Below are 21,765 nucleotides of genomic sequence, written 5' to 3' on the forward strand. Positions count from 1 at the left end.
TGACAAATTTTAATAATTTTTTAATAATTTTCTTTGATTTTTTATTGATTTTTCGTTTTCTTTCTTTTCTATTTGGTTTAAAGGGTGTGAGCATAATAACTATAAACAATGAATCCAGACACCGCTAGTGTGACTAATATAGAAGGAATTGACGATGCAATCACAATTAGAATCTCTCTCTGAAAACCGTTACTTTTGATCCAGTCTCACTTACCTTTAACGTAAGGAGGGTTCGAGTTGTCGAGACCTGTCCTGCCGTATCTAAGAGGGAGCCTTTGCTTCAAGCAGTTTCCATCTTTGCATATCACCACTTCGCAATGCCAATCCCGCATACATGCTTCTTGAGGCGCCTCCTTGGTCAAGAACGTAGTAAGTCATAGGTGACGTCCTCTCACAAAGTGCGCAAATAATAATTATTTTATTCCAAAAATCAATTTTTAATCAGAAATAGATTTTTCTATTTATATTTTCTAAATGAGTTTCTGAGCAAAAAAATAAAACGTATTTGATAATAACACAAAATTTATGTTCCGAAATATAAATTTATTTGATAACGACATAAAATTTCTCCCTATAGAGCAAGCGGGCGGCCAGCTAATAGCAAGGGCGAGTGATGAGAAGAGTTATATTTCTTATTTTTTTTAGAAATAGAAAAGTGAAAAAAATTTACATCTCATATCTATTCCAAACCTATTTCTGGACTAAAATTTTGTTCCAGAAATAGAAAAATTAAATTAAGTTAATAAACAAATTTTTGTTCCAAATCTATTACCAGTAATAGAAAAATAAAAAATAGAGAAACATAATGATCTTTATGCATCCTAATAACCAATCAAATGTTGTATCCTCGGTTCATTCCCTCGCAGGTTTGGGCGGTGAGCTTCCTTTTGCAAACGGATGTCCAATTGCCCCTGCTCACATGCGCAAATCCTGGGAGACATTTGCAATCGGCTTTCTGATTGTTCATCGCGCAGTACATTCTGAGCCTGCATGTGTCACTGGGGTCGCATTTGTCACCAGAATGACTCCAATTCCGTGGACAAGTTACTCTTGCTCACGTTGCATGGATACAGTCTCAAAATTCCATCCACATCGAGTCTCATAAGATAGATGATTCCTTCTTTAGGAGGACTAGAGGTGTCAAAATGGGTCATTGATCCATTTATGGACCCATACGTGTTTAAATTGGTCATTAATGGGTCAAGCTTATTTCCCAATGTACCCATAATGAATTTTCAAAACAAAGAAACTGAGATATATGGGTCTTAAATGGGTCTGCTCTCACCCATTTAAGCACTCCATTTATCAACCCATTAAAAATGAACCCGTTTACAAGATAGACACGATTTCCCAATGCACCAATATTCTTTTTTCTTTTTTTTTTTCTTTCTTCTTCCTCTAGTCGCGGGCACGGCGATGGCCGGTGACCAGCTGGGCAAGCCTCAAGCTCGCCGGATCGGCGAGGCTCGAGCCTCGCCGATCAGGCGGGCGAAACTCGAACTCACCGGCGTCGAGTGAGGCTTGAACCTCGCCGGATCCGGTCGAGCTCGCCGATTTGGCAAGGCGAAGGCCTCGCCGACGTCCGGCGAGGGCAAGCTCGAGCTCGCCTAACGCCAACGAGCCTCAAGCTCGCCGAATCTGGCGAGGCGGGGAGGCCTCGCCGGCTCGGCGAGGCTCGAGCCTCGTTGATCCGGCAAGCCTCGAGCTCGCGCGTCGGCGAGCCAAGCAAGCTCGAGGCTTGCTTGTGGCCGACCGCTGACCGTTGTCGTGGCCGGCGGCGGGCCAAAGAAGAAGAAGAACAAAAAGAAAAAGAAAATTATATTTAAATAATAAAAATTTAATTAATAAAAATTTAATTAAAAATAATTAAATTTCAATTTTTTAAAATAATTATTTTAAAAATTATAAAATTGTCCATTAAATTTGTGTTGTATAAAACTATTTTAGCAATACCATTTTTTTAAATATATAATAAATAAGTTTTCTTAAGTTTAGTTAAGTGGGTCGGGTATGGGTCGAGTTGGGTATGGGTAAAAAATTTACATTAAGCATAAATGAGTCATAATTGGGTTAATGGGTCAATTTGGGTCGGATCATTTATGACTCGACCCAAACCTGACCCGACCCACCCGTTTAACAGCTCTAAGGAGGACCCATGCTAAATAAATTATGAACTTGTCATTAAAACAAGATGCTAGCATATGTATAGTGTATCCAATTCTATTATGAAATAGGCACGTTTAAAGCATAGCTATTTGAAATTTTTTATAGAATTTTGAAATTCTTGTACTAAGTGAACGTTTAACTCGAAAGAGACCTTTATGTATGTTTATTAATCTTAAAGAAATTTTGGCTGTATATTTTTCTTAAAATTTTATTTTACTTTAGAAATTTTGTTTTACATATAAAGTAGGGGATTTTTGGTTGTTTGTTCGTAAAACAAGCAAATTGTGCTTTTCTTTGTTCCACATAGAAAAGTTACAAGTGTGGGCCACTACATAAGTGTGGACGTCTTCTAATTTGTTATGAAGACAATTGACTGTGAGTTAGGCCCTACAATACCTGAGCGGAGGGGCATGCTTATTAGGTGCATCACGAACGATAGTTAACACTAATCCTCATTTATTATTTTGGTATAGAAGCAACCCTTTGGTATAAATAATTATCAAGTCTTGTCAAATTTTCTTTCCAAAAATACAATCTTTTTTCCAATTGTTTCCCTTTGAGAGTTCCTAGAAATATACCAAAACCGCTATCTAGTATTCTCATTCAAGACTTTGTAATATATTTGTGACATCCTGAAATTCAACCCCGTCCCGAATATATGAAATGGGCATTTTGTCGACGTGCCCATGGTCCTTTTTCTCTGAGTTGGCCACTCACGAGTTAACTAACCTATTAGGTGAAGCCGTTAAGGAATATAAACGCGGCGAACTTGAGAATTTGGTCGGAAATCGACTGCTCGATCGTAATAATCAATAAGGATCAATACGACACCATTATAATTAAATTGTGATCGGATATAGGTCGATTCGACAGAATCACGTAATTGAATTGCGGGTGGTTCCGCGTGATTGCGAAATTCACGTCGAACGGCATCAACCCGATTTTCTATCAAGTTTATACTCGGTACATGTAATTAAAATCTTGTGATTCTTTTTTACGAGAACCGAGAATCGCCTACAAGTCGGAGATGCACAAACATGAATCAAAAATTATCGACCACGGGTCAAACGCGCTAAAATCCCTAAAAGCTACCCAATAGATTAAGTTGTACTAAAATCGCGTTCGGTCAATTTTAACCATGAAATTGAATTTGGTTTCCAGAATCAAATGTTCGAGTGTGTCACGACTTATTTTTAGGGCGTCATCTCATCTTTTGAAAAAATTTCGTCGAGCCCAGAATTTTGCAGAAATACATAACCTAAACCATAATAAATTGTTCCAAAAAAAAAAAATTCAATACAATCACCATGGAAATTCAATACATAATCTAGGCTAAGAAGAACAACTACGGAGACCAAGTTTCGTTGAATATCTGAAGCATAGAGGACATCTTGTAAGAATAGTTTTCGACCACCAAATAAAATTAATTTACATGTGACAATACCCTTCACTTCAATTCTTGAATTATTCCCAACATATATCAATATTCTTCCAAGCTGTATCCAACAATACTCTACAAATGCTTCTCGTTCTCTAACTACGTGGTATGTTGCTCCTAAGTCTACAGTTCACATTGGATGAGATTCAGCAAGCATTATAGTGCTAGAAACAAAAGCATTACTTAAAGTAATTGAGTAATAAGGTACCTCTTTCGGTTCAGTGCATTCACAAGCAAAGTGACCCATCTTGTCATAATTGTAGTACTTCATCTTAGCCTTATCCTTCTTCCCACCACGCTTCTTGCGTTGGAAAGTCCTAGCCCTTTTAGGTGCATGATCAGTCTTCTTCCCCTTCTTGTTGAATTGATGATTCCTTTTGCGCTTTAACCCCAAAACTTTGCGCAAACTCGATTCAGCAACACAAGTATGGGTAGAGGATCTCGCAGCCTCTAGGCGCTCATCCTCTAATTCCAAATGATGCACTATATCATCAAAAGTGATAATATTCTCATTATGCATCATGTTGATCTTCATATGCTCCCAATTATCATAAAGAGACCTTATAACAGCCTGAACTTGTTGTTCATCAGTAAGGGAGTGACCTGCCAACTTCAGCTCATGAATCATGTTTGACAACTCCCGAAGATGCTGCCTCATTGTTACATTTGGGCGCTTTCGATATGTGTCAAACTTGATAGTGAGTCTCCTTAACTTAGTGACGATGTACCCCCAAACTTATCTTTCAAGGCAACCCACATTGCTTAAGCTTTATCATAACTTTCAAAGTCACACATGAGACCATATTGCATACAGCTCAGCAACGTCATGCGAGTAATGCTATTTTTCTTCTTCCAAACTTAATAAGTTTCTAGATCTCTCATGTATTGAGCTGAAGTTCCATGCTCAAGTTCATCAATGGTGTAGTTGATGGTTTCCAAAACCTCTTACTCCTCAAGAATGTACTAAACTTTTCGGTGCCAAATATCATAATTGTCACCGTTCAGCTTCTCACCCTTATTGAGGTCAGCCACAATGGTCTTAGATGCCAAAGTCATAATCAATTGCTACAACACATTGACATAATAAACACATAATCAATACTAGCACACTTTTCAGAGCAACGCACATATTTAATTTGTAATAAAGATAAACTAAATTAATAATAATTCAACAAAAGATACAAAAACGAAAGTTCACTATGTTCCCAATAAGCTCCTATGTTCAATTGTTCTACTATCATTAACTAGTTTAATTTGTGCAAATTTTAAGTTCTAACTGAGAACTCCTTCGAATTCTACCAACCTACGAATACCCACTAGAAAGAAAATTACATGACCTCATGTAATTTTTACATTTTTCCATTCACACAAAAGCATAGCATGATGTGAACCAACATACAAAAACCAATCATGTTGTAACTACAATCAAAACCGCAATTCAATATGTAATTGAAAAATAAGAATTCCTACAATTGTTCAAATTTTCTTGGAACTAGAAAATTGCAAATATATTAAACTATATACATGCTACCATTGTACCAAGCTTTACATAGCATATATGACATCATTTTCATATAGGCTAGCTATTGTATTTCCTAAAACATAAGAAAATACAAGCTACAAATGAATCAATTATGCATTTATACCCTAAAAATGTGCATACTTAGGGTTTCGTACACATTTATAAAAACTCAAAAATAAAAAAATAAAAATACCATAGTGTAGAGCACATCCATACGAACCAAACAACGCTGACCACGCTCCAATCGGAGTCCTCACACGCCCACATGTGTTGCCTGAGTGTGCAGCGCGTGTGGTGCACGTGCCAGCGAGCCAAACGGCTCCTGGACAGTCTGACTGGTTCGACCATAGACCGGTCTGACCAGTTTGACTACAAAACCGGTTGACCGGTCCAACCGGTTGACCGGTCAACGGGTCGGGTCGGTCTCGGGTCGTAGGCAGGTCAAGTCTCGGGTCGGGTCAAGTCGCCGGACAGCCAACTGCCACTGGCAGTGATGTCATCGATGACGTTATCTGTGACGTTAGCACACGTCAGTTCGCTGAAGCGCACATGACGCTCGCACGCTAGCATTCCCAATGCGTTGGGTGCATGGTGCCCATGGGCCATGGCTTCTGGCCTCGCGTGTAGGCGCGTCCGGAGTCCTCCGGTGACGTTCGACCCATCGTCGGACTCGACTCAATGAGTACTTTCACCTTGTGTATTTAAAAAATGATTTTGGTAGAAAAATATTCCGAAAAATGGCCAAAACTGTACAAGTGCACGCGAGCCTGAACCTGTTCTTTGCTTTGGTTCATTTTCGATGATTTAGATTGCAATTTCGAGCAATAAACATCCAAACATTATAGATTTCATTTTCTTGATCTCAATATCAAATGGTAAACAAGAAAATTTGATGAAAAAACAAGTCAGAAATCACAACCGGGCTTTGATACCAATGTAGGAAGAAAGTCGGCGGAAGACGACTTACTTATTTTCGATGCATAGTCAACAATTTACCTGGGAATGAACATTAAATTGCGGATGAATCACGAACAAATATACTTCACATTGGTCTGAATGCAATAACGAGGAAAGCATCCAATTTCCACAGCATAAATGTCAATTGTTTTCATAAAGGAGAAATGGAACGCCTTTTTTTTTTCTTTTGATGGAAAAAGGGACAAGAATAGGAGAGGAATTTCTAAGTGTGCATTCTACCAATCGTCTTAACAGTTGTCTTCATGAGTCTTTTATATGACTCCCTCACACCCTTTCAAAGGGTATCTTTCCATCATAACATATCAAGACGAAATAGTGCATTCTCATCGCACCCCATCATGGACGTACTAATAAAGTACAACAAATGTGAACAAGAGGAGGTTTCTTTTGAGGGATTGTGGTGCTCTTTGAGGTCGTGTTCCACGGTGATAATGGTGGAAAAAAGAGCAAGTGGAGTTGTTTTTTTTTTTTGTTTTTATGGTTAAAAGTGGAGTTATTGAGTGAAGAGACTGGTAGGGAGTTTCAAATGGCTTAAGGTGGTTCGAAGCTAGTGAGGAATGTGGTTTATAAAGCCCTTGTGCTTGCAGGGAAAGTGAAGACGTGACTTTCTTTGAGTGCATTTGGGTTAGCATTCTCAATGAACTTTCAGTCCCATTTTAAAGTAATTTTTAAATGAAAGTTAGTGTTGAGAATGCTGAAAGCTCAATACTAATAGTTTCAAATGCCGAAACTCATTTTTTTTTTCCAAAATTATTCTCACTCATTATTTAAATTTTCGATTTTACCCTCATTATTATTTTTGTAAATGCTAAAAAAATCAAATATATATAATTTAAAAAAAAAAAGATCAACACTTTGCCGGACCAACAAAAGGTTTGGTATTTTTTAAATTATATATATTTAATTTTTTAGTATCATTGTCAAAATTTATATTTAAAAAGTTGCACATATTATTTTTTTTTTCAATTTTAAACAAATAAAAATTAAAAAAACTCATATTACTTATCCAAATGGCTTTTCAAATGTGTTCTCTATCAAACGATATTTCTCTCAAAATTACTTCTCAAAATATAGTTTACCAAACGGCATTTGCATTTATTCAAAATCCTTTAAGCAAAACTGTTTTGTATTTTCCCTATGAGCTTTCAAAATGCTAAACTAAATACACATTTTATATGATTAGGAAGGGTATATTTGTAAATTGCCTCAAATACAAAGGCCATTTCACAATGGTTATTAATCTTAGCTACTCCTCTTATCATTTTATCTGTTGCTTACTCATTTCTTTGACGCTCTACTAGTGAGCTATATATTTAACAGTCCCTTCTTTTCGCATTAGTCAAAAGGTTATGAAAAATACTCCCCAATGAATAGTAAATATATGCTAAAACAATGCTTAATTAGAGCATCTTTCTTGACAACGCAGCAAATTCAATCTTTGTAATATGAAGGAGATTTTTTCGGTAATCTAGAGTTTCATTTGTTATTTTGAGAGGTAATTCATTATGATTATTTCATTATCATTATATATTTATATAGATATATTGTGAATTTACAACGTTGCTCTGGGATTTTAATAATGTCCCATTGTAGATATTGATAGTGAACAATCATAAATATTAAGGGTGCGTTTGTTTGTTTCATTGTTTAAAAATTGTTTAGAAACAAAAATAGAAAAAAGTGTTTACATTTGAGGAACAATTTCGAACAAAAACGCGTTTGCAGAATCGTATAAAATTTTGTTTCTAGAATAGAAAAAGAACAGAAACACGTTTGGTAATCGTAAAAAATTCTGTTTCTGGAATAGAAAAAGAACAGAAACACATTTGGAGAATGTACAAAATTTATGTTCCAATTTTTTTCAATTGTTTTTTTTAATAAAATGTGAACTTGGTATTGAATTATCATTCTCATGAAATGCTCATCAATTTAATTTTGTTCATATTAAGTGAAAACAAACATTCTAAACTTGATCATATTTGCTTAGTCGGAAGAAATTTGTTTAAGTTTGTACCAAAATTTTCCCATTTGTTTTTTTTTAAATAAAGTGTAAACTTGACTTTGAATTCTCATTATCATAAAATGCTCATCAATTTAAACTTCTTAAAGATTTACCAGTATAATTATTCCAACTGATTTTGATTAAAAATCGATAAAACAGACTCCAAGCCATCTTATATAATAAAAAATCAATGTTTATGTTAACAATTTCTACAAGTTTTGCAAATTTTTCATAATTTTTTTCTTTTTCCTTTTTAATTGCACCCATGTCGACCACTAAACAATGGCTCAAGGCAAGGGGCGTGACCCCTACGAGAGCTTTGTGACTTTCGCCTAATGACTAGTGACCAAGTCCCAAAAAAAATAAAAAATCATAAGAAATCGCTCCAATATCATATGTCACGTAAAAGTTGAGAATAAATTAACCAAATTGAACGATTTAAAAATAAATTAATTATAGTACAAGAAGTTTAGGACTTTCTCGGTCATCGTCCCAAAGTATCCCCAATAATTAGGTGAGGACATCCTTAAAACCTAGAGGATACGCAACAATTTTAAATAGAAACCGTTCCGGAGCACGCTACAAAATCCTACAATAGGGTCTAGGAAATAAATCCAAAAACAATTGGATGGGTTAGGGATTGATCTCATGTCATCTCATCTCATCGCATCAAAATCTTGCAATGTAGACTGCAGCCTACCGCACGGCAAAAGCTTTTGCAAGACCATGTCAGGATGAGCTTGCAGATTACCGCGTGGTAAGTGAATATGGTCATGCAGCACCTGCGTTAGCTATCAATCTGCATCCCCAACTAGATAAAAATCAGTGAGAGTCACTACCGGCACCAGCCGAAAGGACGAGATAAACAAGCCAACTATCGAAAAAACTGCTTTACAGGGATTAAGATCTAAGTTACAGTTGCAAGTGACCCGAAAGCTATGTACCGGAGCACGACCCACAAGCTATGCCTGCATTCTAGCCATATGACTCCTACGTTCTACATCTATCCAACGCTATTTTACACATTCTATAAGAGAGATACACAATGCCTTCCACCAGGATCCAAGCCGCACAGCAAGCACTTTGATTTCATGGTACCGAATGCGCTTTTTACTCATATTCCACATCATGAAACCTACAGTTACCAGCTCACAGATGAAACGAATGCGTGCGTCCAAAGTCCATTCCAGGCCACGAGTTTGACCACCGATTAAGAGAAAAATCAGTTTTCCAGACTTGAAGAAGCACCTCCACAGTCAGATTAATCGCTCCTGTGACGCAGAGAAAGTGATGCTTTGGAAAGAATTCCAAAAGATGGTGTTTATTTTGAATAATGAAGTGCTGATTACAATATCTTTGGCACCTATTTATAAGAAGGTCGTCATCTAGAAAATAACAAAATAACTTAAATCTAGTAACAAAATTGAAAAGATATTGATAAACTAGGAAATCTAAAATCTAATAACAAATTAAAGAAACGATATTGATAAACCAGAATATTTCAGATAAACCAGAATATCTGAAATCTAATAATAAATAAAGGGAAATGCGTGAATCAAATATTGTAATCCCTTTTGCAATCTTGAAGATCACACAATCCTCTTTGATTTGTGGGACCGCCCGCTCTTATGATGCTCCATTGTTTCCAGAAAAGCATTTGCATATTGTTCTACATCAGTCTCCTCCACTTCAAAAGAACTCGACCCCGAGTTATGATTAGGATAAAGAGGAGTATCTGGAGGATGATACTCAAATAGGTCTGCTACATTGAATGTCGGGGAGATGTTGAGGTCACTAGGAAGATCAACAACATAGGCATTGTCATTGATTTTCTTCACAATTCAATAGGGACCAACTTTCTTGTGCTTCAGCTTGTTATATGTACCAACAGGAAACCATTCCTTGCGGAGGTAGACCATTACTTCATCACCCTCAGCAAATACCTTGAGGCGACGATGTTTATCTGCAGTAACTTTGTAAACTATAGTGGAAGCTTCTAGCTGTTGCTTCACACCCTCTTGTATCTCTTGTAATTTTGTTGCTATGTTTTCAGCCGCAACACTATATCCTGGGACTTTGGGCAAAGGCACGAGATCCAGTGTATGTTGCGGCGTTCGCCCGTAGATAACCTCAAACGGAGACTTGCCCGTGGAACGGTTGACGGTGTTGTTAAAAGCAAACTCAGCAGGAGCAAGATATCGGTCCCATTGCTTTGGCATGTCACTACAAAGACATCGAATAATATTCGCCATAGTACGATTGACAACTTCAGTTTGCCCATTGGTTTGAGGATGAAAGGAACTGCTATACTGCAAATCCGTCCCAAATAAACGCCATAGGGTCCTCCAAAAATGACTAAGGAATTTGGTATCACGATCAGAGGTGATAGTTTTTGGAACACCATGCAAACGAACTACTTCTCGAAAAAATAAACTCGCTACATGAGAAGCATCGGGAAGTCTTCTTGCAAGGGATAAAGTGTGCCATCTTTATAAACCTGTCCACTACCACAAAAACAGAATCCATACCTCGTTGGGTTCGGGAAGCCCCAACACGAAATCCATTGAAATGTCTATCCAAGGTCCGTAAGGAATAGGTAGAGGGGTGTAAAGTCCAATGTTCCGAGAATGGCCTTTCGTGATCGACAAATGTAGCACTTTTTCACAAATCGTCCAACGTCCCGTTTCAATTGAGGCCAATAATACCGCTCCTCAACTAAGGCAACGGTTTTATCTCACCCACAATGTCCTCCAAGGGAGCCACCATGCAGCTCTCGAATAAGTTGTTCCCACAAAAGCTTCGAGGAATGCACAACTCCGTTGCCAAAGAATAAAAATTTGTCCCGAACGATCATGTCACCGTGAGAACTCGTCTCAAAACATTTTTCCCAAATTTCCTGAAAATCTTCATCATCAGCATAAAGAGCACAAAGGTGGTCAAAGCCCACAACGTCGTGCGCATGGTGACAAGTGTTGCAGCACGATGGCTAAGTGCATCAGCGACTTTGTTCAAGTGGCCCGCCTTGTGTCGAAGCACGAAATTGAATTGCTCCAAAAAGGAGACCCAACGTCCATGCATTCGATTTAGATGTCTTTGGCTCTTAATATATTTGAGTGCCCGATGGTCGTGTTAAGGACAAACTCATGTTGATAAAGATAGGGCTGCCAACGCTTGATAGCTCGTGCATGCAAAGAAAGTACTCTTGCTCATAAGTAGACCATCGCTTATAACATCATTAAGTTTCTCGCTAAAATAAGCAATAGGCTTACCTTCCTGGGAAAGAACAGCACCAATTCCTACACTAGAAGCATCACAGTCTAGTTCGAATACCTTTTCAAAATTCGGGAGCATCAGTATTGGTGCCGTGGAAAGTTTTTCCTTGATGAGAGCAAAGCTGGCTTCTGCTTCGTCACCCCAATGAAATTTTCCTTTCTTCAAGCACTCGATAATCGGAGCCATAATAGAACTGAAATTCCGAATAAAGCGTCGGTAGAATGTCGCAAGCCCGTGGAAGCTACGCGCCTCCCCAACGGTTTGGGGAGTCGGCCAGTCGCGGATGGCAGCTACCTTTTCTGCATCAACTTGAAGGCCTTTTGCTCCGACAATATATCCCAAGAAGCGAAGTCAATCAGTCATGAAGCTACACTTCTTCAAATTAATGTACAATTGGTTCGTCTGCAAGGCCAATAAGACGTCCCTTAGATGCTCCATATGTTGTTGGTCATCGGGACTATACATGAGAATGTCATCAAAGTAGACCACCACAAATTTGCCAATAAAAGGTTTAAGAACTTGAGTCATCAAACGCATGAAGGTGCTAGGCGCGTTCGTGAGGCCAAACGGCATGACAAGCCATTCATACAAACCTTCACTTGTTTTAAAGGCCGTTTTCCATTCATCGCCAGGGCGAATGCGTACTTGGTAGTATCCGCTACGTAGATCAATCTTTGTAAAGACCTTTGATCCCGCAAGCCGGTCGAGCATGTCATCCAAGCAAGGGATTGGGAATCGGTACTTGACAGTAATCCGATTAATTGCCCAGCTATCAATGCACATACGCATGCTTCCACCTTTTTTCGGAGTGAGGAGTGCAGGTACTGCACAAGGGCTCATGCTTTCGCGCAAGAAGCCTTTTCGAAGTAGTTCTCCCACTTGGTCTTGCAAAATCTGGTTCTCCTTCGGATTCATCCGGTAGTGCGGCAAATTAGGGAGGCTCGCTCCTGGAAGAAAGTCAATCTCATGTTGGATATCCCTCAAGGGTGGTAATCCAACAGGTAGATCCTCGGAATAACATCGCCGAATGCCCTCGATAAGGGTGAAGAGCCACAGAATTGGAATAATGGCTTCTTGATTACCTTTCTCCACAATCATATACATGCCCTCACGTTTACGAACGTTTAGCATAATTCCTGCACTTTGCTTCTTTGGGCCTGGGGAGTGTTACTCATCGGCTTCAAAATAATTTTCGTCTTTTTCCACACAAAAGAATATGTGTTCTCACGAGCTCTATGAGTGATATCAACATCGTATTGCCATGGTCGCCCCAATAGGACATGACATGCATCCATCTCCACTACATCACAAATTATGGTGTCCATATAGGACTTTCCAATTGAAATAGGTAAATGACATACCTGCGTCACCTTGAGTTCGGCCTCTTTATGAATCCACCCGATTGTATAAGGGGAGGGATGTAACTCTGTCTTTAGTTGTAGATGGTCCACCAAAGCCTTGGACACTATGTTCTCACAACTTCCGCTATCGATGATGACATCGCAAACTTTGCCGTTGACGGTACAACGGGCACGAAAAAGACTATTCCGCTGCGTGTCTTCTCTTCGCGGAGCGAGCAATAGTCTCCTAACAACGCAATTGACATGCTCGCCCTCCTCATCCTCCACTTCTTCCTCATCAATCCAGTCGTCTTCATATATGTCATCGTCGTGCACGACAACATTGGCCCTTTTCCGCCGTGGACAATCACTCGAACGATGTTCCACTTCGTTACACTTGTAGCATTTGATTGGTGGTGGCTTAGCGCATGGGTTCTGGGCACTCTGATTGGCGTTACGGTTGTTTGCGATGATCGGTTCCTTGCGCACCCGGTACTACTTCCGGAGTTTGGTTCATAGTGTTGGTTTGCTGGTTGGAGGATTCGAAACATCTAGTTGTCTCCCCTTTCCAGATAATCCTCGAGCGGAATAATTGTTAGCCCGATTAATGGGGCTAGTTCTCTTTAATTGCATCTCAACCTTTCGGGCCATCTCTTGAACATCCTCAACAGAGAACAAACGATGTAGCAAAACACGATCTTGAATATTAAGTCGCAAACCATTAATGTACCTCGCGATGCATTTGTGCCTCCGACTCGGCCCGGGTTGTTACGGGCGGAAAGTCGGAGAAACTCCTCCGTGTAAGTTTGGGTGATCGGCTTAGCCGTTTACAATTTTGAAATTGTTGAAATAATAATTGCTCATAATCGTTGGGAGGAACCGAACCTTCAACATTTCCTTCATCCGATTCCATGTTCGGATGGGAGCTTTTCCTTGTCGACGTCGGGTCGGGTTGCGTTTGCTCCCACCACACCGAGGCACCGCCCTTCAATTTGTATGCCACCAATTTTACTTGGCGATCCTCTTCAATCTCCATGGCATCGAAGAATTTCTCGACTTCCCAAAGCCAATCCAAAAAGTCTTCAATATTCAAATTGCCATTAAAGGTCGGAAGGTCAACCTTAAGTTGATATTGCTCGGGTGGTCTCGTCGATATCCCCGGTTCCGATGGCCTCCGCGAACAGGCCGATCCAGAACTCTTCTTCTCCTCTTGAGTCCTCGACATAGGCTTGTCGCTCCGCCGAGGATTTGCCCCACGTTCCATAGCCGCTTAGGGTGCGAGCTGCCCGATCATGTTCGACGGAAGAACACCAGGTATGGGGTTGGTAGACAAACGCTGGATGGCGACAAGTAATTCTTGAAACCTCCGTTCGGTTTGCTCCGCAAATTGGTTGAACTCATCCCGTGTAATAGGCTCGTTTCTGCGGCCTTCAACTACGGGAGATTGACATTAACGTTATTAGCCATCGTCACAGAGAAACCTGCTTCCGATACCAAATGACGCAGAAAGCGATGCTTTGGAAAGAATTCCAAAAGATGGTGTTTATTTTGAACAATGAAGTGCTGATTACAATATCTTTGGCGCCTATTTATAAGAAGGTCGCCATCTAGAAAATAACAAAATAACTTAAATCTAGTAACAAATTAAAGAAACAATATTGATAAACCAGGATATTTCAGATAAACCAGAATATCTGAAATCTAATAATAAATAAAGGGAAACGTGTGAATCAAATATTGTAATCCCTTTTGCAATCTTGAAGATCACACAATCCTCTTTGATTTGTGGGACCGCCCGCTCTTATGACGCTCCATTGTTTCCAGAAAGGCATTTGCATATTGTTCTACATCATCCTGTATATCCCAGAGCTGCAAACCCAGATTGAAAACCTTAGTCCAACTCAAGAAAGACAGTTCATGAGATGCACAGCTAGATGGCTCCTTGTTTGCCTGAATCCTCTCTACATGATGGCAACGGAAATTTTTGATTTAGTATACACTCAATCTAGCTGGTATGTTAGTTAATCAAGACCTAAATTACATCGAGAGCCATCTCATTCATTTTAACTAAGTAATCATTGGAAGCTCTCCAGGGGAAGCTGGCCAAAGACCTTCCGTTCATTTCTCCACCGATTCGGAGAGATAGTTGAGACCAACAAGCAGCTCGACAATAGCAGTTTCGATTTTTGCTTGATTGGCAAAGAAGAGTGTCCGAACTAGATGTACATTTGTTCCGAGACCTCATGCCGCTTCTCAATGTTTCGCTCGATCGCCACTTAATCGTGTTATGAGCAAGAGGAGCCACCACTCCAACATCTGTGCGACAGATAAATTCCATTGAGCCGCAAGGGAAGCATCATAGATCGATGAAGCAAAACTTCTAGCATAAGACCTCAGCCTGGCCCTTAGCACGGTTCTTAAGGAAATAGATAACATATTGTACAAGTCATCTCTTGCGTCAAGGCTGATCAAGTGTGGAGTAGAAGCAAACTTCTCAATGAGTATTATACTAGTAAATCTTCAAGAAGTTTAGAATAATTATAGCTTGTCTGCTCGCTCGAGCATGAGCAGCAGCGACGCTCGCTGCTCTACTCGCTTGAGCTCGAGCAAGAAGGGAGCGAGCCGCTCATCGGGCGAGCGTAAGCTCGCTGGTATAGATCTCAAGCGAGCACGAGCGCCGCCGCAGATCTGGGCAAGCGCGGCTCGAGCAAGCCCTCACACTCGAGCTCCGACCAGCCATCGCCCGATCCGCGAGGGGTGGCTCTCGCCGAAGTGAAGACAATCGGTGAAGGAGAAGCAAAGTGACCACGTTTACTGGTGAAGGAGCAGCGGTTGTCGAGACAGAGGCCGCTGTCGGCGCCGGAGAAGACGATGGACTTCTCTGCTCGCAGGAGGAGACGCTCGTCACTCGTCGCAGGAGACGCTTGTCGCTCGTCGCTTGTCGCAGGAGGAGAAGCTCGTCGCAGGGGGAGAGAGGCGGTGTTCGAAGGGAGCAGGAAATAGAAAAGGAACACAATTTTGTTCCTTTTTTGTTCTCAGATGTCTTATTTCTTTTTTTTTTAATTTTGGGGGAAGAATAAAAAAAACGTAAACGCACACAAACGCGTTTCTATTCTTTTTTATTTCAAGAAAAAAAAAGAAAAAATATTTAAAAAAAAAAAAAAACACAAACAAACAGAGCCTAAATGTTTGAGAATCGTATCATTTGTAATCCAAAAGTATAAAAGTGAATTTAGAACAGATGCTGTCCACATTGCCAGACCAATGTGACAAGCAGGAGATGATACAATTGTTTAAGAAAAAAAAAAACAAAAGAAAAGGTACGGCTGTTTTGAGCAAAAAGAGAAAAAGAAAAAGAAGGGTACATCTCTGTCGACAAAAAAAAAAAAAAAAACAGGGTACAGCTGCATGTGTTATTGTGTCCATTTATCTAACTGGACCCCATCTTATTATTTTTAAAAGGGATCGACTTTAATGACTGTACATTGGAAGTTGCACCTGTTTCGAAGTTGCCCATGCCCCTTTTTTTTTACCGCAAATTGGATCAAATGCAAATATTTAAAGTATAAATTTTTTCTAATCAGGATTTTACCTACGAATGCCCATCGTTACTGGTTAAATAAAAATCCACACATAAATTTTTGTCATTTTCAAAATACTGTTTTTCTTATATTATGCAAAATCAAAAAGCCATTTCTAATTTGGAGTGGAATGGTTAATAAGTGCCTAGAAAGTACTTGATAACAAAAACTTTCTAATAATAATCCTCGGTTGGTCGTCATAGCACCTCCTGTGCACGACTCCAAAGCAAATGTTAGAGGATCTTTTTTTATTTGTCCAGAAGTTCAAAACTGGATTCAGAATAGGTGTTGCCTACATCGCCAGAGCCTACATCGCCGAGCCATGTGAAAAGCACGAAGAAGAAGAAACTCCATGTGATCTTGTGACGATAATGTCCTCCACTTTATTATTTTTAAACCCATCAACTTTATTGACTTTGAATTTTCTACGGAGACAGAGCCATGTGAAAAGCACGAAAAAAGAAGGAACTCCACGTGATCTTGTAATGATAATGTCCTCCACCGTCCATAAATTGGACACAACTGTAAAGTGGACGCTGCACTTGCTGCGAAGTTTTTTCTTTTTGGGTCTGAACACTTGCTGCGAAGTTGCCCAACCACATCTTTTATGGCAAATGGAGTCAAATTCAAATATGTGAAACACGGTATTTTTAAATAAGCATTATGTTTAGTTAGTATTTAAACATAAAGAAAATTTTGTTATTTTGAAAACACTGCCTTCCTTATTTTAGACACAATCAATGCATTGAGAATGTAGACATTTATTTTATTAAATATGGCTAGCAAGTGTCCATAGAATGCTTATTAAAAAGATTTACCTACTAATGATCCTTGGTGTGGTTATGACATTTCCTGTTCTGCTGTTCATTACTTGGAAGCAAATTTCTCATTTTTTTTAATAAGGCCACCTCTATCTAGGTTGGAAATTATGTATTACCAATTGTTTATTTTTGTTTGAACCGATCTTATGGACTCCAGATTAAATCCGAATACAGCAAAACTCTTAGAATCTTTTGTTTAACTTAGTCAATTTTAATTTCTGGAATTGAGTGGTAGTTGTCTCATATCTCGAGTGTTTGTAAAATTAATAGTAAATTCGTTAAATTTTACCATTAAATGGATGAATTAAATGAGACAGGTATATTGGTTTATGATTTTACTCTATGTTTATCACAAGTATACCGATTTGTGATCTTTCGTCGTATTAATCCAATTTAACGGAAATTAGTGGGGATAAATTTGTCATAGGTGTATTTATTTGAATTTTTATGACCAAAAAATTAAGTTTTGATAAATTTGTCACATATGTATTAATTTGGAGTTTTTTTCATGTTATTAGCTGCTTTAGTTATCTAGAGTATCTTGTGTCATCATTAAAAGGCAATTCTTTAGGAATATTTTGATGTTATGGATTTTCGGATTTACATAGATATATCGTGAATTGACGATATTGGACTCCAACTATAGAAATAGCTACATAACAATCATAATGATTAAAATTTTTGAGAATCATATATATTTAATCCAGGGTCCCAAAGTGAACTCAGAACTGATATTGTCTACATCGCCAGAGCCTAGTGAAAAGCAAGAACGAGAAACTTGAAAGAAATTGGGCGTGGGAAAAGGTACACCTCTATCTCTGTGTTCTTAGTTCTCAACCTTATTATTTTTAAATCCATCGACTTAATTGACTATTAGGTGGAAGCTGCACCTATTGCGAAGTTGCGTATACATGTTTTATATGACAATGGAGTCATATTCAAATATGTGAAGTGCAATATATTTCTAATAGTAATCCTTTGGCCCCGCCATAGCATAACCTTTTCATGATTGGGAGGCAAATTTTTCAAAACTATTAAAATAAGGCCAACTCTAGGTTGGAAACCATGTTTTGTCGTTGATGCCTGAGTCGATCTTCCTGTCTCCTGATTAGATCCGAATATTCCAAAATTCTTAGAAGCTATTGGTCAGCTAAGTCAATTTTATTATCTCGAGTCTTTATAAAATTAGCAATAATTCAACGGACCCTCTACGAGTCTTAAAAGCCTTCGTCGTGACCATATATGAAAGTCCCCGACTTGTACTCAAGAACCGCAAAACGAGAGACAGAGAGAGAGAGCTGACTCTGCTAAGCGCAAAGTGAGCTCCTATGGCGAACTCAGAGACAGGAACGAGGACTAACATTCTATCAGGAGGTGAGTATCAGGTCTTTCTGAATTTTAGGGGGTGCGATATCCGTCGTGGATTCGCCGACACCCTCTACCACTTCTTAGATAGTGCCCAGATCCGCATTTTCATGGATGACGCTGAGATTGGAGCGGGTGAAATAATTGGTGACAAGCTTATGCAAGCGATCAATGATTCCAAACTCTATATACCCATCTTCTCTCCAAGGTATGCATCGAGTCATTGGTGTCTCATTGAGCTTGCGAGGATGATGGAGAACATCTCTATATCTAAAGAAGATGAGAATAAGAAAGTAATATTACCCATCTTTTATGACGTGGAACCTGAAGAGCTCAAGCTGAAACCTGAAGAGCACAACCTGCAGAGGCCGTCATATCATGACGCCATATTGAATTTGGAGGAAAAGAAGGTGAATCAGGAGAAGAAGTTCAGCACCGAGGATGTAGACAGGTGGCGGAAGGCTCTCAGGGAAGTCGATGGCAGCAAGGGGTTTAAGCTAAAGGATCATTTAGGGTAATCATCTAACCGTAAATAGAAAAATTATTATTTCTAATCGGAAGATAGATCTAATAAATATTCATTGCTAATATTCCAACTCCAATTTCCCTAAATCTAAATATACAGTCCCAATTTTTTTTTTTGGTGAAGAAAAAGAAAGGGTATACAGTCCCAAATTCTTCTTTTATTATCTTTTAAATCATGAGATATCCAAATTTTTTCTGACCTAATAGGATTATTATGATTTGGTCTTTGACCTAATTTTCATTTTATAAAAATCTGGCTTTGCTTCGTCTTTGCTAAACTAAGTTGATCCGTGTTGAGTAATTGATTATGGAAATTTATGCCGTTGCATTTATAAAGTTCTTTTCCACGTTAACAGAATTAGGTAAATCTATTATTTCTATTATCGTGGTAACTCATCACACATTTATATTTTGATTGTTCTACTTGATTGAAAGAACAAACATTCTCTTCCTCTATGCGTTCAACTTAAACTTCCATTCGGATTTTAACGTCAGCAATTCATCATGTCCTGAAGTTTTGGGGGTAACTTTAAATTTCTATCAAGCCTCGAGTCCATCTTGGTCCGGTCCCGTTTGTTTTCTGCCCTTGTTCATTGGATAAATTCTAGACTCTAGTTGGCTATTCCATCGAACCCGCCTCCACAAATAATAATAATAATAATAATAAAAGATATATAAGGCGCGTTTGGTAATGTTTAAACAATTTTTTATTAGAAATGGTTTTTTCTGATTCAGTTCTCGAGAATAATTTCTAAGTTGAAAAATGTATTTTGTAACTTCTCAAAATTTCTATTCTCGAGATAAAACTACATTTGGTAAGATTCTTAGAATTTTTTTATTTATTTTAAATTTTTAATTATTTTATTATATTTTTTTTTTCTTTTCTCTTTGGCTGGTCGCCGGTCACCCGTGTCTGGCAACCAACTAGGCGAGATTTCGCGAGCTCGCCAAAGGCCAGCCTGGCCACGGCGAGCCTCGACCTCGCCCTAGCTTGGCGAGGCCTAGCCTTGTGCCAACTAGGGAGGTCGAGCCTTGCCTAGATTTGGCGAGGCTGAGCTCGCCTAGCCACTGGCAAGGCTCAGCCTCACTAGGCCACCTCCAGGACAATGCCGTCCTAGAGGTGGCCAAGCGAGCTCGACCCTCGCCGAGATCTAGTCAAGGTCGACTCGCTCATCCAAGGCGAGGCTGAGCCTCACCCAACCACCGTGGCTCAGCATCCCTGGGGGCCGACAACGCTCTGACGAGGTCGTCGGCCCTCGTCCACTTGGTCGCCAACACCGACCATGGCCAAGGCAGGTGGCTAGCCAAAAGGAAGAAGATGAAGAAAAAAAAAAAAAAGAAGAGAGAAGAGAGAAAAAATAGATTTTAAAAATTGTTCCTGGGAATAAGAAGTTTTTTTTTCTACTTCTTGTTTCTATTTCAAATCTATTCCCAAGAATTTTTTTTTACCAAACAAGTTTCTATTCTTTTTTCATTCCCTAGAACAAAGAACGGAGATAGTTGTTCTAGGGAACATAAATAAAATTTACCAAATAGGGCTGTAGTGACCCTTTTCTGATAAATGATTGGATGGGAAATATCTATTTATTAACTGGCAAGATGCATGATGGTTGCACGGATCTAAGTATGTATTTGTTATATTATTTGATGCGGGAGTCGTGTTGAACTTTCACAAGAGAAATACATTAATATGCATAAATTATGATAAAATAAATATTCACATCAACGAAAATCTCCGATAGAGTACAAATGGATTTTAATTAAAGCAGATCCAAACCCTATCATATAGGTTTATTTTCTGATTAAAAGAAAATGCGAGATATAAAATTGCTATATACATGCAATATTTCGGGTAATTATAATAATAGGACCCAATAAGAAACATTAAAGCATAACGTAAGAATGAAAACCCCCTCTCTAGATAATAGCTTTCGTCCATTTTGTCAAAATTTTCACCACTGTGCTATCGACTTGGTATGGAAAGTTTAACAATCTATTTGTGCGGAGTTTCTTGATAGTCAATTGGTCTCTTTTCTCTCATGCAATTACTCATCTCTATTTATAGAGAGTTAGAGTCGATTTCTTCAAGATCATTCGATTTCTTCAAAATCATCTTCCATTTTCATATACTTCAATTTTCTTTATTATGAAATTTTCCCTTTTCTTTTTTGTAACCCTTTAATTCTAGTTTTGTTGTATCATAATAATTTGTTAATGTTGTTACTTATGTTATTACATTTGATATGTAATATATACATTCGTGTCACAATAAAGAAATACTGACTATCCCATACTTTAAGATCTTTATGATGATTAATTGGTATTAAAGAAAAAGAAACCTTAGGCTATTGTTTAAAAGTTACAATAAAATTTGAATAAGATATATTTTAAAGTATGACAGGCTATACTTTAAACTTATTCCTGTTATAAAAATACGCTTCGGAATAGTAGTATTAGCTAAATAAAAAATTTGAAAATATTAAATAGAATCACCACAATGTCAATAAATAATTAGCAATAATTTTACTGTGTTGACAAACTTTATTGGATAACCTAAATGTTCATCAATATCGTCTTCATCGCTTTTAAAGTTCATCAAACTTGCCTTATTTTTGCTTCAGTGAGTCTAAACATACAACCGTTTATCAGATATTCACAAAGTCGTATTAATCATTACCAAACGAAGTTAGTTGGATTATATACCAATAAAATTTATGTATTTTATCTTTCTTGTTGAAACAAAATCTAGTATCT

The 21,765-nt window shown here is 38.5% G+C and overlaps 1 protein-coding gene across 1 annotated transcript; it reads left to right on the forward strand.

Annotated features, from left to right (window-relative positions):
• The first annotated feature begins 18,449 nt into the window (after nucleotides 1-18,449).
• On the forward strand, nucleotides 18,450-19,004 carry LOC104416022 (TIR-only protein-like). The gene has a single exon (XM_039305810.1). It carries the CDS (start codon nucleotides 18,450-18,452, stop codon nucleotides 19,002-19,004), a length of 555 nt encoding a protein of 184 aa, XP_039161744.1.
• Nucleotides 19,005-21,765: the final 2,761 nt, after the last annotated feature.

Source organism: Eucalyptus grandis, unplaced genomic scaffold (assembly GCF_016545825.1).
Source record: "Eucalyptus grandis isolate ANBG69807.140 unplaced genomic scaffold, ASM1654582v1 tig00094415, whole genome shotgun sequence".
Classification (NCBI taxonomy): Eukaryota; Viridiplantae; Streptophyta; class Magnoliopsida; order Myrtales; family Myrtaceae; genus Eucalyptus; species Eucalyptus grandis.

Excerpts from the sequence above, each read along its gene's own strand:
- LOC104416022 (XM_039305810.1), top strand. The coding sequence starts at position 18,450 with ATGGCGAACTCAGAGACAGGAACGAGGACTAACATTCTATCAGGAGGT.